This window comes from Oculina patagonica, chromosome 7 (genome assembly GCF_052425735.1).
Source record: "Oculina patagonica isolate OP01 chromosome 7, crgOcupat, whole genome shotgun sequence".
In the NCBI taxonomy this organism is placed as follows: Eukaryota; Metazoa; Cnidaria; class Anthozoa; order Scleractinia; family Oculinidae; genus Oculina; species Oculina patagonica.
This window is the reverse complement of record NC_135764.1, coordinates 4,768,220-4,782,493: the sequence shown is the minus strand read 5'-3', so window position 1 is coordinate 4,782,493 and position 14,274 is coordinate 4,768,220. Positions and strand designations below refer to the sequence as shown.

General features: G+C 38.0%; 1 protein-coding gene across 3 annotated transcripts in view; it reads right to left on the bottom strand.

Annotated features, from left to right (window-relative positions):
* The window catches only part of LOC144660144 (uncharacterized), a 42,261-nt gene that overhangs the window by 25,868 nt on the left and 2,119 nt on the right, over window positions 1–14,274 (bottom strand). For all 3 annotated transcript variants that reach the window (XM_078520706.1, XM_078520704.1, XM_078520705.1), the window contains exons 3-6: window positions 10,502–10,588; window positions 2,914–3,013; window positions 1,407–1,508; window positions 696–800 (exon numbers count right to left, since the gene is read on the bottom strand). In XM_078520706.1, coding sequence (XP_078376832.1) covers window positions 696–800; window positions 1,407–1,508; window positions 2,914–3,013; window positions 10,502–10,588 — 394 coding nt within the window. The remainder of the gene's footprint in view (window positions 1–695; window positions 801–1,406; window positions 1,509–2,913; window positions 3,014–10,501; window positions 10,589–14,274) is intronic.

The window sequence follows — 14,274 nt, the reverse complement described above, 5'->3', positions numbered from 1 at the left end:
GACGATTCTCAAAAACTAAAGAAACAAATCTAATCAAAAAACATATTTTTCGACAGGTTTTTTAAAACGCAGTACAGCTAGGATATTTGTTTCCTGGTTATCAGGTGTTCACGCCGAAAATCCCGGTGCAAGTTTTTGCATACCTAATTACGAAAGCGCTGTGAAAGTCTCAAAATCTAATTTAATTAATTTGCGGTTTTTACTTGGCGCCAAGAAGTCTGCAGGAAGCCTACCGCAAACACGCAATACAAGCGATGTTCATGATAGTTCCAGAAAACAACGTAGACTAATCTGCGCATGCGTTTGGTGTAAATTACGTTGAGTAGTACCACAAGGAGAGCAAAGGGTTTTCTGAAACAAATATATGCGTTTGAGATCTTAATATGAAAGTAACGTAGATGTGCTCCAGGTTTTACCTAGGGGTACGGTCAGGTGCTCCCCACCCCCACCCCCCTTCACAAGAAATAATTAATTAATTGATATTAATTAATTAATTGACTATTAAAGTTTACACCATAGCGCTTTAGGGGTTTAGCGGACGACAGCCCCAACAAACCATCACAATAGTGCATTCTGCACTAAAAAAAGAATTGCCAAACTTTATATAGGTTTTACTGATTTTTTAAGTTTTTCTTTTTATCGTCAGTTGTCATGAGATTGTAATTCTTACATAAATACTCATTTATTTCACTCACCTCTTGAAGTTAAAGAATGTGTCTTTCCAATTTCTTTATTCAAGCTCCCAACAGCTGCTGATGAAGGGGGTTTCTCGTAGTGTCCAGAAAACCTTTCTTGTCTCTCTGCAATTCAGATCAAGTAATAGGCATGATGTCTGGGATGTCGCTAAGGGCCGGCTGCCGGCTACTTTTACTGGCTGAATGAGAACTTTCGCACGAAAACAAAGACTTGAGTAAGCTTTTATAGACCTGTCAAGACCAGAAAAGCCAGCTGGGCTTGCTAATGAGCCAGCTTAGTGTTTTCACTAGCATTTATATGATACATCATCACAGTGTTTCAGCATAGGCGATGCTAAAACACTGTTTTAAACTGGACTGTAGTCTGTAGACTGTAGACTGTAGTCTTCTGGGCAACTCTTGACTCCTCCTAGCTAGCTCCCGCGTTCATGGTTGTTGAGTTACATTTACCTCTTCAGTTCTCTGATGTTTAACATTCATCTTCTATAACTATTTAATCTCATGGACAAAGTTCCTGGCCTCATCATCATTCGTCAAATTCCAAATACCGACAGGCCCTAACTGTATTATTAATTATAGTTCAAACCCAAATTTTTAAACTGATCAACGTCTGACTACTTAGAATTTTTTCGTTTCATGCTTGTGAACAACTGAGCTCAACTGAAAAAAGTTACTTATATACAATTAATATTGATTACACAGTTTTCTTACCTCTGGACTCGTGCAAAGAACTTCTCTTTCCTATTTCTCTATTCAAGCTCCCAGCAGCTGATGGAGGTTTCGGGTAGTGTCTAGAAAACCTTTTTCGTCTCTCTGCAAATCAGATCAAGTTGTTAATTTGTTGTCAATTCAATACAATTTAAATTAAATTTTACAGTTTAAGAAAAAGGGACGTAAAAACAACTGTTTCAAACTGGCCTTCTCAGTTTTGGGCAGCTCTTCTTTGTACACTTAAGTGGCAGTTTCTCTTAAAGCGGTCCATTGCATTTTGGGTCGGAAAAAAGTTTTCCCTCAAACTTTGCCCAGTAACCTATCTTAGGTTGTAAGTATATGCAACGACTTTAGTTTTTGGAAATAGGTAAAAATATATTTTTTAGAGCTCTCAACAGTGAAGGCTGCAAAAGGCCTAATTTTGAGCTTGGCCAGAACAAGAAATTTCATAAGTTGACGAGCTCGCCGCTTAAAAACAACCAAACGCACCAAATTATTATTATTATTCCTAAGTTAAGTGGTCCTTCAAAGGTTGGAAACACATGTTAATTTTGATACATTTTGATTTACGGGTCCGTAAAAATTTAAATATCAGCAACCGTTAGATCGCTTTTTGTAAACATGCAAAAGTATGGTGTCTTTGCCGGCCTTTATTTCACGAGTCCAGACCAGACCATTCTAAATTCCAACTGAATCCTACTAAACAGATGTTAAGAAGCATAGAAATATAAAAATACCTTGCACTTTTTATCTTCCTTTGCCACAGCGACTTCGAACATTTCGTGCTTATGTGAGTAAGTAAGCTCATTTGCATAATGTGTATAAAATACTCGCATAAGCACAAAATCTGCTTTTGATATCACAGGGGACCCAAACGCTGTATTAGTTATTCATAATCTTAAAATAAAAAATGTTCTTATTTACCTGCGTTCCTGTGTCTTTTTTCATCGGTTTGGGGCGATTTGAATCAGAGCGAAGGCGGTTTACGTTGCGAGTCTCAAACGGTAATCAGTCTGTCGCAATGTCAATACGACGCGCCTTAAGTTTCAGTTATTATTATTAACTATTAACTCTCCTGTTAGTAACTAGAGTTAATAATAACTGAAACTCTGTGCTGATATTTAAATTTTTACGAACCCGTAAATCAAAATGTATCAAAATTAACATGCGTTTCCAACCTTTGAAGGACCACTTAACTTAATTAGGAATAATAATAATAATTTGGTGCGTTTGGTTGTTTTTGAGCGGCGAGCTCGTCAACTTATGAAATTTCTCGATCTGGCCAAGCTCAAAATTAGGCCTTTTGCAGCCTTTACTGTTGAGAGCTCTAAAAAATATATTTTAACGTATTTCCAAAAACTAAAGTCGTTGCATTTACTTACAACCTAAGATAGTTCACTGGGCAAAGTTTGAGGGAAAACTTTTTTCCGACCCGAAATGCGATGGACCGCTTTAAGAGAAACTGCCACTTAATTGCGCACACAGTCATTCTTAAGTTACTCCTCACCTTCAAGTTTCTGCTCCCATTCCTGCAACTTCTTTTCAATCTCAATGGCAAAGTTTCCAGCCTCATCAACATTAGCAAAATTGAGGCCAGCATTGTAAGTCTGCAAATTACAAAGTAAAGTGATATTGTGGTATAACCATATATAGTTAGTCTACTAACCATGGTATATTAGTATAATTGCCAGACGTGAATTCAATTCTGATTGATCGAGAAACTCGGACTACGTCGCAATATTCACCGCGCTAGGCGGTGAATATTGCATCTGAAGGTTTGGCTACTAAGCCATGCCATGTTTGCCATCCAGGCCAGTGAACATGGCAGCATTTGCTGAATGAAAATTTCTCTAATTTAAAAGAAATCACTCCAAATCCTGGATATCTGAAACATTGGGAATTTTGCAAATTTACTATCAAGGCTTTTGGACCGAAAATATGGAAAGATTTCCACAGAGCACCCTACATTAATAATTTATGCATACAAATATTCCATATAATCCATCACACACGAACGGCAGTCATGAACAGAACGAGAGTTACAAAATTGTATGCATTATTAATGTAGGGTACTCTGCGGAAATCTTGCCGAAAATATTTCCAAGAGATGGTTTTCAAGGCATTAGAATTGATCGTAAACATGGTGGTTTTGGAGATCGCACACGCTCATGTACTCAGTCAGATCGACTGTCAAAACAATATTTAGTTCTGTTCTCACTGGAGCTAGTAATTTCAAGAGGATTCACACAATTGTTTGAAGTCACCAACGATTAAACAAAGGTACCGGATATCTATCTTTTTCCTAGTGTTTGTTTTGTTCCGTTTTATTGCTAAAACTTGAGTGTAAATTATGATTTCAATCGATGAATTAAACTGGTTTACACGTATGCAAGCGAGCACTTGTGCTTGTTGTTTTCGTGTTTTCTATTGTAATTTTGCAGTTTTTGATATTCACCTCTGAAAATTACACTAAAACAATTATTCGCCTCAGGCTCAGTGACTAGTAATACGTGACTCGCAGGGCCTCGCGAAGCTCTGGGTTGGGGAGGCGGGGGGGGGGGGGGGTGGTGTTATAAATAAGGAGTGGATTATTTGAAGTTGAACATTGTACATATTCAATTTTCCACAGTAGGCAGGAAGATATATTTGTTAAAAATTAGTATTAAACGGGCATGGCCACGACACCCTTGTTCCCAGGGTCTACCCCGCTTTGAAGATGGCGGCTCTTTCTGGTTCGTAAAGAGGTATAAAGCGTTAGGAAGCACAGGCTATTTTCAAAATCATCGACAAATTATTGGATAGTCGCATTTTGGACATTTATTTGAGGGCATTAAAAAAAAAGAAGAAGAACGAACGGCAGGAGGATTCGAACCCTCCGCCCGCGCGCCCCTGATGGTGATGAAAGGTTTATAGCCTGAATAGGCGTTGAGGGAGTATTATGTGGAAATCAGTGTTATTTTAATCCGAAAAGAAAAACGATAAAAATGAAAGGCTCAGGATTCGAACCCACAAAAAAAAGAAAAAAAAAAAAAACCCTAGCTGGATTCGAACCTGCGCCCTCAGTCCCGAAGATCTGATTTCAAGTTCGACGCCTTACCATTAGGCCACCTGAGCGCACGGCGGCCGTGTGACGTCATTTCCGCCACACACCAAGCTCACAAATAAATATATATATGACCGTAAACTCCACACGACATTTCATCCCGCCTGAGCCCTTTGAGGGACAAAATTATACACCCCGCTACGCTCGGCCTTCGGCCTCGCTTCGCGAGGAATTATTGTTGAATAATTGTTAAATAGAGTAACAAAATTGTCTTAAAACTCTCCTTCCGGTATTGCGCCAATTATTTCTAGTTTTTTAACAAATTCTTCTTTATACTCGTAAACGAATTTGCCAGTAGTGTTAGAGATTTATTAGTTTATTTATAAATTTTTTTAGTTTTCGTTATTTTATTTTTATTAGCATAAAATTATGGGTTCTGCAGGTTCCGCAAGTTCCGGAGGTTCCGCGGTCCGCAAATCCGCAGTTTAGTAACACCCGTTTGCTCTTCAAAACCTAGTCATCTCCACATAAGCATTGTCTTTAAAGAACACCATCAATGCTCATCTCAGTGTAGATTGGCTAAGAAAATGTTGACGGCGGATGGGATGATATGTGGAATTCTTGGGATACTGAGTGTTTCAAAGGGTACTCTTGTTTCCTTGTATGTCGTGTCGTTTGCCAGACCACTTTCAACGGCAGAAATCTAGAAAATTTATATGTTTGCAGGCCCCTCGAGACAGCACAAAGATGGCAGGTGTGCTGAATAAGGACACTATTTTGCTTAATGGTTTCAAAATGTTGCCACTTTCTTTTAAATTAGCCATGTTCGAAACGAGCGGGGAACTGGATACGAATATTCAATATCGATTGGATTGAAAAATTGGGTCTGTCATCTGAAAGAGCATCCAATAATTAGGTTATTTACAGAATTTGATTAATATTGGTTTAAACGCATAGGTATGGTTCACTTTTAGAAATTGCTAAAATAAGGGAGCTTAAAGTATGGATTGGAGGGACAGCTGTCCCTCCAATCCATACTAAGCTCTCTTATTTTAACGATTTTTAAAAGAGTACCATGCCTTTGCATTTAAGTGTCATTGTCAGTAAGAACCGGGCAAGCTCCACGGATCGAGGTTGGCCGATTCCCTTCAAACTTTCAGCGTTTTTTCTCTATCGGATAAGATTACGATCGGTGCTATTCTTAGTAAAATAAAATAAATTCCTTCGGATTTTGACCACCCCCTAGTTTTCGGAGCAAATTAAGCAAGATACGGTGGCAAATTTATGTCAACTTCCACGGCTAATTTTACTAACGTTGGATAACCCTTGATCATTTTTACGACTGTTACGTATTGACCGGCATATAAACAACTCATTTCTGTAAAATAAACGATTTTGGATAAAAAGCTTTACTTTGGCTCGACTCCAAATATTATCATTTTTTGGTTATCAGATGCAAGGAAATTTTTTGCAATTTTTAAAGCCAATTTTTTTTCAAAGTGCGGCAGTCTCTTTTGAAACGAAACATACTTTTTATGAGTCCGTCCACAAGTCTAAATAAATCCGCAAACTCTCATTTGGCAAGTCAAAATCCCGTCGCGTGAACTTCCTCACAAATTGACCTAATTAGCATAATTTGAACTAATTTGCATAATTGTTGATTTCCCAGAAAATTGTCACGCTTTTTGTTTCATGTTGAGGGTGTTTATTAACTTCTTTTTTAGTATTAATAAGCACGATAGACTACTTTCTGAGAATACTGGGTATATTTAAAAGAATTTTTCCACTTACAAAGCAAAAATTCTTTCCTACAAACTTCCAAGAAATTTGATCAAACTTGATTTGTCATCAAAATTCATGTCTCCCCGAAAAATTGTCACGCTTGAGCTATTACATGTTCTCTTCAAGTGTTTATAACAATTCTTTTTTCAGTTTAGTGGGCATGCTTACATAGAGCTTTTTCGATTGTTTGTTTGTTTGCTTTTTTTAACATGGAATGTATAATTATTTCCGCCGCTCCTGTAGTGACTAGTATGCTGTGGCGTTTTCTGTAACCAAGAATGTAATTATCCCGAATTATATTTTTCATACTAAAAGTGAAGAGGGAAAGCTAATTAGGAACAACACGTTAAAATAAATTGTAGTTTAGAGGGCACACAATCGCAGATTGTACTGGTGACTAATCTTTAAATAAGGAGCGTCCGTCCGTCCGTCCGTCCGTCCGTCCGTCCGTCCGTCCGTCCATCCATCCATCCATCCATCCATCTATCATGATTAACTAGCTATCTATCTGACTCACGCCTTATAAGCCTGGGCGTCAGCTTAGGGCTCATTAGCAAGGTTGATCTGATCCTGAATCGAGCTGGGCACATTGTTATTACAAATGACACATAAATGCCCATGATAATTTATCCTAGACATAGAAAAAGTTTACTGCAAACTGGGTACGCAGAAAGAGTAATTAATACATGCTCGTATCAAACCCATCAAGGGCCGCGGAAAAGCATAAAGATGGCACGCCGCGTAAGCAAACAATACTCGGAAAAATATATCAAATTCACCACTGTTCCCATTGGCTCTTGTAAGTATAAATGAATATGTGCTCCGAATATTAGGAACTGGGTAGGCGTAAACATACATGCATAGTTGGAAGCTATATAATTTATTGCTGGTTACTTCTATAATTATTTATTTTGAATATCCACGTTGGGAGGGAGCCAATTGTTAGGGAAACTTACCTTGTTGATGGGAGGGTGAGCGTGACAGGGAGGTAGGGGGGATAATGTACTCTGCTGTGGGTTCAGAGGTCGAAATTTTATTATATATATTAAAGAGAGTCTCCATGGCAAATGAATAAGATTCTCCACTGGGCCGATTAAGGCTCTTTCTTGTCGTATTCTTGGGGCGCTTTCATTCAAATTTGCCGCTTCGCTGATTTTAAATAATTAATAATATGATTCAGATATGATGTCCTTGCATTCTACCCTATGATTGAATTTAAAACACGTTCTACTAATAGGAGGTCTGGAACAAAAAAGTTACGTAGGTAGCCAGCGTGAGGTGTGGAAGGATAAGCGTTTCGGAAACCACTCATTTTTTTCTCTCCCCTTGCCTCTTTTTTACCATTTTGGAGGCTAAATAATTCTACATGGGGGTTACCTGTCAACGCAAATCACATTAAAATGTGGTACGATAATGGTAAAGATGTTGATGAAATGCAAAGAAGATGATAATGATGATGATGATGATGATGATGATCATGATGATGATGAGGAGGAGGAGGAGGAGGAGGAGGAAGAAGACGAAAATGGCGATTGTCACGACTACGATGTTGATGACTTTGTCGGTGACCATTGTTGCAATCGCTATTTTAGTTGTTATTATTGTTTTAATACCTGTGTGTTCGACCAGAATGGCAGATAACGCCCAGACATTTTTGATTAAAAAATTCGATGAGCGTGCAAGAACTGGAAACAAGGCCGATCCTGTACAGGTAACGACGGAGACGATGATGCTTAGAAACGAGGATGGTCAGCTCACCTTTAAGCCTGGAGAGAGCAGGACTGCGCAACAGAGCAGCAGCATGTTCTTACGCCGAGCAGATGTGCAGCGCTATAGGGGTATTGACCCTGAGGAAATCACTGAGGAAGACATTTACCGCGGTGTCGGAGATGGCCTTGGACACTCTCAAAAGTTTGGTGATGGATGACATGGGCAAGCAAAGCCATCAATTTTTGTTTCTTGTTTATTTGCGACCTTGTTAAAACCAACAAAATCGACAATCTCAAACTAGTTGTCCTGAAAGAAATCTGCAAGCAGCTACATCTGATGACAAACGGACCATTATCAAAAAAAAAAACTTTCATCGAGGCCATTGAAGCAGTTTCCGAAATTTGTACATGCTTTCAAAAGTAACTTAACTAAAAGCTTATAGCTAATAACTAATAATTTTGGCACAAAGCTGAATTGCGCTAAAAGCACATATGTCGGTTTTTGGTAAGCTAGGTACACAGAGTCTCTGAGATGACAGGCATTTTTAATACATGTAAAATCGCGAAGATACCCATTGGCTAGTTTAGCCCGTGTTCGACATTACGTGCCAACAAACCGCCAGCTCCGTAGAATCGTCAGTGTTCTCTTTTTTTGTTTAGATATTAAAATTGGATTTGCAAAGTTTTTATTATTCATGCCATTTGTGTAGATGTAGTTACCAAAGACATCTACTGCCATTTAGGTTAGAAACACAAGGGTGAAGAGGAATAATTTAGTGTTCATTAACCAGCTCTATTTGAAGCTCTAGCATCTCCATTATTACAGCTCTATTAAAATTATGTTATACTTTGATGGTATCCTATTCTATTTTTCCATAGTAAAAATTCGTCATTCTTATTCTATTATTCCCTATCGATGTTCGTACCCAAATTAATCATTCGGACTCAGCTCTGAACTTATCTTACTAGTTAGGTGAAAATCTTAGTATTTAGACTATAGTTCTACATGCTGTAAGAAATGTCACTGCATAGACGTGATCAAGGATAAAAACTATTTTTTTTTCGTCCCAGACAGAACAAAAGTAAATATGAAATAGCTGGGAGATTTCAACAACAAAATAGTGTATTAATCAGCTTCGTTGACACAATCTCTATATATTGTCACGTTGTCAAACAAAAAAATTGATTACAATATTGAAACGTGTATTAAATTCTGGTTTAAGTTTAGTAACAAGCTTCTGGCATGCAACGCGTAACTAAACTGGCCACCTTTATGGCATGATGTTTGGTTATGAAGATTAACTAGTTCTGTCAATCTTGTTGCTTTATTGTAGATTAAATACAACACACGATGTTAGTTATAAGTGCCATTTCAGTTCAGTCGTATACTCAATATAGCATATGATCAGACACCGAACAGTCGAACATGCGGACTTTTTTTACGCCTGAAAAACCAATCAGTTTCATAATAAACAAAATACAATGATGTGTATTATCGTTTGCATCTGAACAGCTCAAAAGTAAAGTTTTCCCCCAAAAAATAGGCATAGTGCAAGTCTGGTCAAATTCTTAGGAAGCCTGTAGGATAGACTTTTACTTTGTAAGTGGGAAAAATCTTTTAAGTATACCTACTATTCTTAGAAAATAGTCTATCGTGCTTATTAATACTTTAAAAGAAGTTAATAATCACCTTCAACATGAAACAAAAAAGCGTGTCAATTTTCTGGGAAATCAACAATTATGCAAATTAGTTCAAATTATGCTAATTAGGTCAATTTGTGAGGAAGTTCACGCGACGGGATTTTGACTTGCCAAATGAGAGTTTGCGGATTTATTTAGACTTGTGGACGGACTCATAAAAAGTATGTTTCGTTTCAAAAGAGACTGCCGCACTTTGGAAAAAATTGGCTTTAAAAATTGCAAAAAATTTCCTTGCATCTGATAACCAAAAAATGATAATATTTGGAGTCGAGCCAAAGTAAAGCTTTTTATCCAAAATCGTTTATATTACAGAAATGAGTTGTTTATATGCCGGTCAATACGTAACAGTTGTAAAAATGATCAAGGGTTATCCAACGTTAGTAAAATTAGCCGTGGAAATTGACATAAATTTGCCACCGTATCTTGCTTAATTTGCTCCAAAAACTAGGGGGTGGTCAAAATCCGAAGGAATTTATTTTATTTTACTAAGAATAGCACCGATCGTAATCTTATCCGATAGAGAAAAAACACTGACAGTTTGAAGGGAATCGGCCAACCTCGATCCGTGGAGCTTGCCCGGTTCTTACTGACAATGACACTTAAACCAATAACTCTCAAATTTGGTTGAGTTACTAATTTTTGGATGCTCTTTCAGATGACAGGCCCAGTTTTTCAATCCAATCGATATTGAATATTCGTACCCAGTCCCCTGCTCGTTTTGAACATTGCCAACTCTAGCTCTCTACAATTTTTTCATTTTATATTTTCAAAGCGAACAAGTGATGGTTTAGATTAATTAAGACGACTCTTATAGATTACGTGTATTCATAAGTTTTCTCGATCTTACAACTTGTACTCACATCAGCTGCAAAAGTGTGGAAATAAGGTCGAGCCACAGTGTACTTGAACTGAGAGTACAATTCTTGTTCCCATTCCAGGGATTTTGTCTAAAACATAATACAAACAACAGCAGGGTATTAAACCAAGCAATACGGAGCCACTTGCACTTCATAAGGTTATCAGCTTGAGATTATTCTCGCTTGATAATTGTACAGCGATTTATAGGTCATGAGCAGTCCCTCATTTTTCTCACGGTCAGAGGTGATTTCGCACATGCTCGTGTGCTCGCCCACTTGCATTCTTGTCCCCAGAGGCCGCGATCCTTCTGAAAGTTGAAATTTTCGACATTTTAGGGGGAGAGGCTGCAATATGCTATATGTTCAAACAAAATAGTATTGGTTTTTTTAATTATTTGTTGCTGTTGTTGTTTTTTTCTCATCAAGTACAGCTAGTGAACTAACAATTTTCCTGAGCTGTCAGTTTATTGGTCTTCTATAAAACTTATAAATTTGATGTTTGATAATTATTTATGAGAACTTGCTCAAAGGGAAGGGGGATCTCATCTGAATATATCCCCCAGATTTAGAGCTTTACCAGGGCATTTTCTACTCCAATTTAAGCAGTGCCAAATATATTGACATTTTTATCACAATGTTTTAAATGTTTTATTGATCATCTTCTAAGGGCTTTGGTCAAATCTCTATGTGAGTACTGGGTCTGATCTGGGCAGGGGGACACCCATTGGGGTGGATTGGGTGGCTTGCCATCCTCCGAGATCCAATTTAAAAAATAAAAACACTGTGACTTATTGAAATAGAAAGTTAACAGACAGAGTTCTCCCTAGCAGGGGTATCGAATGGTTTTTGCAAGCATTTGCGAGCATGCAAGCAGAGCGTTTTTCTTTGCGAGCGCGAGCATTGACAAGAGTTAGCCTTGCGAGCAACGAGCACTTTTCAAAAAGCTATCTCCGTAAAAACCGAACGTGCGAGCACTTGCAAAAATATGTGAGCACGAGCAAACGAGCACCCACTAAAATTTTGCGAGCATTCTGAGCAGAAGCGTAATTTTGCGAGCACTGCAAAATTTTGATGGACCATTCATGACCCCTCCTAGTGTTCAGCACAGCAGGAAAGAAAATATTTCAAATCGGTAAGGAAATTCCAGTAAATCTCCGCCATTTTCTAGTGTACCTACATGGAAAAGAATGTTGTCCAATGCTCGTCAAATTTTAATTCATGATATTATCTGAACAGCCTGATAACGGAAGATTTCGTAACACATTATCAGAATAAAAATCAACGCTATTAAAACGTGATGTATTTGCGACGACATGTCACAAAAATATTACATGCACGTATTACTTGAAAAAAAAAAAAAAAAATCGGGGGAAACTAAATTACGGGAAGGGGGGGGGGGTTGGTGTCCAAAAATGTCCATACTTTGCAATCATGATTCGCTGCAGCTCCTTTTTGTTCAAGGATGGTTTCTTTTAATCCTAATTAGCACATTAATAAGCATTCACCAAACCAAAAACACAATCAAAACCCATCGACCTTGACGGTGTTGCAGTTAAGATATGAGGTTGTAAGTTCTCAATGCCTCTTTTAACTAAGCTTCTGTCTGTGTTTTGTTTTAAACACTTGCAAACTTAATGTGAAGAATTTGACAACAAAAGCTGCCTGTGCCTTCATCACGCATCTCAGCTACAGTCAACTGGTTTAATCAACTTTTTTATGCATGTTTTTGAAAACTGAAATATTACATTTCAGTCGTATTTTCCACTTCTAAAATTATTTTTAAGGTCTTTTTGCTTTTGTGACTTTCTTCGTTGTCAATGGACAAAGTGAAAGGACAGAAGGGTTGCTACCACTTTGTTGTATAATCAATCAAAGAAACCGTGCAACAACAAACATGCACTTGCAAAAAAAAAAAAACTTGCTCTTTCTCCGATAGGTATCAGCACTCAGAGATTTGGAAAGCGAAGCTAAGGGCAATAAACATAATATTGCATACAAGAACAAAGACTATTAGTCGTTTTTAAAATCTCCCTCCTTGTGATAAATCCTGGGTCAAAAATGAACAACAGCCATTTCCCCATCCCCCGTCCCCCTGTGAAAAAATCCTAAAAAAATCCAACTGACAAGGTATGTAAAGTATACTAATTATTATTGTTATCATAGAGCCACTTCTTTGAGCTAAAGAGTTAATGCTATATTATTATTTTACTAGCTCCATGAGCGGTCAAGATGAAACGAATCCCGTGCTCTGATTGGCTACCCGAGCGGTCAAGATGGAGCCATCTTGACCGCTTGGGATCGCCCGCTGTGTTCCCGCAAGCGAGAAAACTTTTCAGTTCCGTCGTCGCTCCTTTAAAAAGCTTTTCAGTCGTAAATTTGAGCTATGAAAGTATTTTCCGAAACAACACAAGTATTTTCTGTCTGTTTCTAGCGAAATGGAGTCCGATAACAAAGACATAGGTATTGAAGTGAAATTATGAGAACAAACAAATTAATCAACAAATGTTAACGAGTTTCGTGAATTTTATTTGCCACAACAACCACCTAATACAAAAATTAAAACGCAAAGCGACTTGAAGACATGTTATCGGGTTTTTTCGGCGGAAAAGGGAGAGAAGTCAGTGACATACCTGAAGAATAAAGACTTCGGCAAACTAGTCGTTTGTGTAAAATCTTCAAAATGGAAGAAAGCGGACGGCATGGCGAACCAGGCACTGAAAGCTTTTAAAATATATTTTCACCGAAGCCTCTAACGCTCACGTCGAATAAGGTCGGGTCGAACATTCATATCAACAATGTAGGAAAGTTCAAGCTTTTCCTGTGAAGTGGTAAGTCCCAAAACACTTTCAACAATCACAATAATTATTTCAATATTCAGCTCGTGACACCGTGACGGCAGGTTTGCACCACTAAAGCGCCAGAAGCGAGCAAATACTCTGCAAAACGTCCAATAATCAAAAGCTGGCAGCCAGATGTAATGGACATTCTTGTTTTAAGGCTTCAAACTCAACGTTGATTCGCAATTTTAGCCATTTCAATATCCTTTTGACGGTTAAAAAGAGTTGAATTTCGCTGTTGTCGCGTTGTTTTAAATTTTACTTCAACTCGATTCATTCAAGAATTTGACATTCACTCGTTAAACTTTTAAACCAATGAAATGATTTTAGCGTGCGCCATTGATTGTGCATGCAACTGGCTTCCTTTTCAGTACTCGAAAAAAGTCAAATAATAAATCCTTTATTGACCAACCTTGTTCGGTCAAGATGGCAGAATATTGGCCTCGTTCTTTTTTTGCTTGTTTATGGACTGAGACGATGTCTCGGTCCATAAACACGCAAAAAAGAACTTGGCCAATATCCTGCCATCTTGACCTCACGCTTGGTCCATAACCCATATTTATTTTCATTTTTTCACTCTGAATTCAAACTGTGGCCTCCGTATGCGGTTTCTTGAGATGCCATTTCATCTTGGAACGAAATTCATTCTGTGTTTACATGATACCAGTCAGAATGAAATGTCACTCCAGAACGAAAATTTCATTCCGGAATGAAAACCGGAATGAACTCATTCCAGAATGACTTGACTTTTGTCTTGGTATCATGTAAACAGATACAGAGAAATCCGGGGAACTCCCATATTAAAAGGATGGGGATGCTCGTCGTCTCGCTTAGGGGTGTAAATTTCGGATTTTTGGTCTCGCTTAGGGTGTTCCAGGCAAAACGCCAATATTTTAGCCGCCAGGGTCTCGTTTAGGGTTGCACACTAAGAAATATACA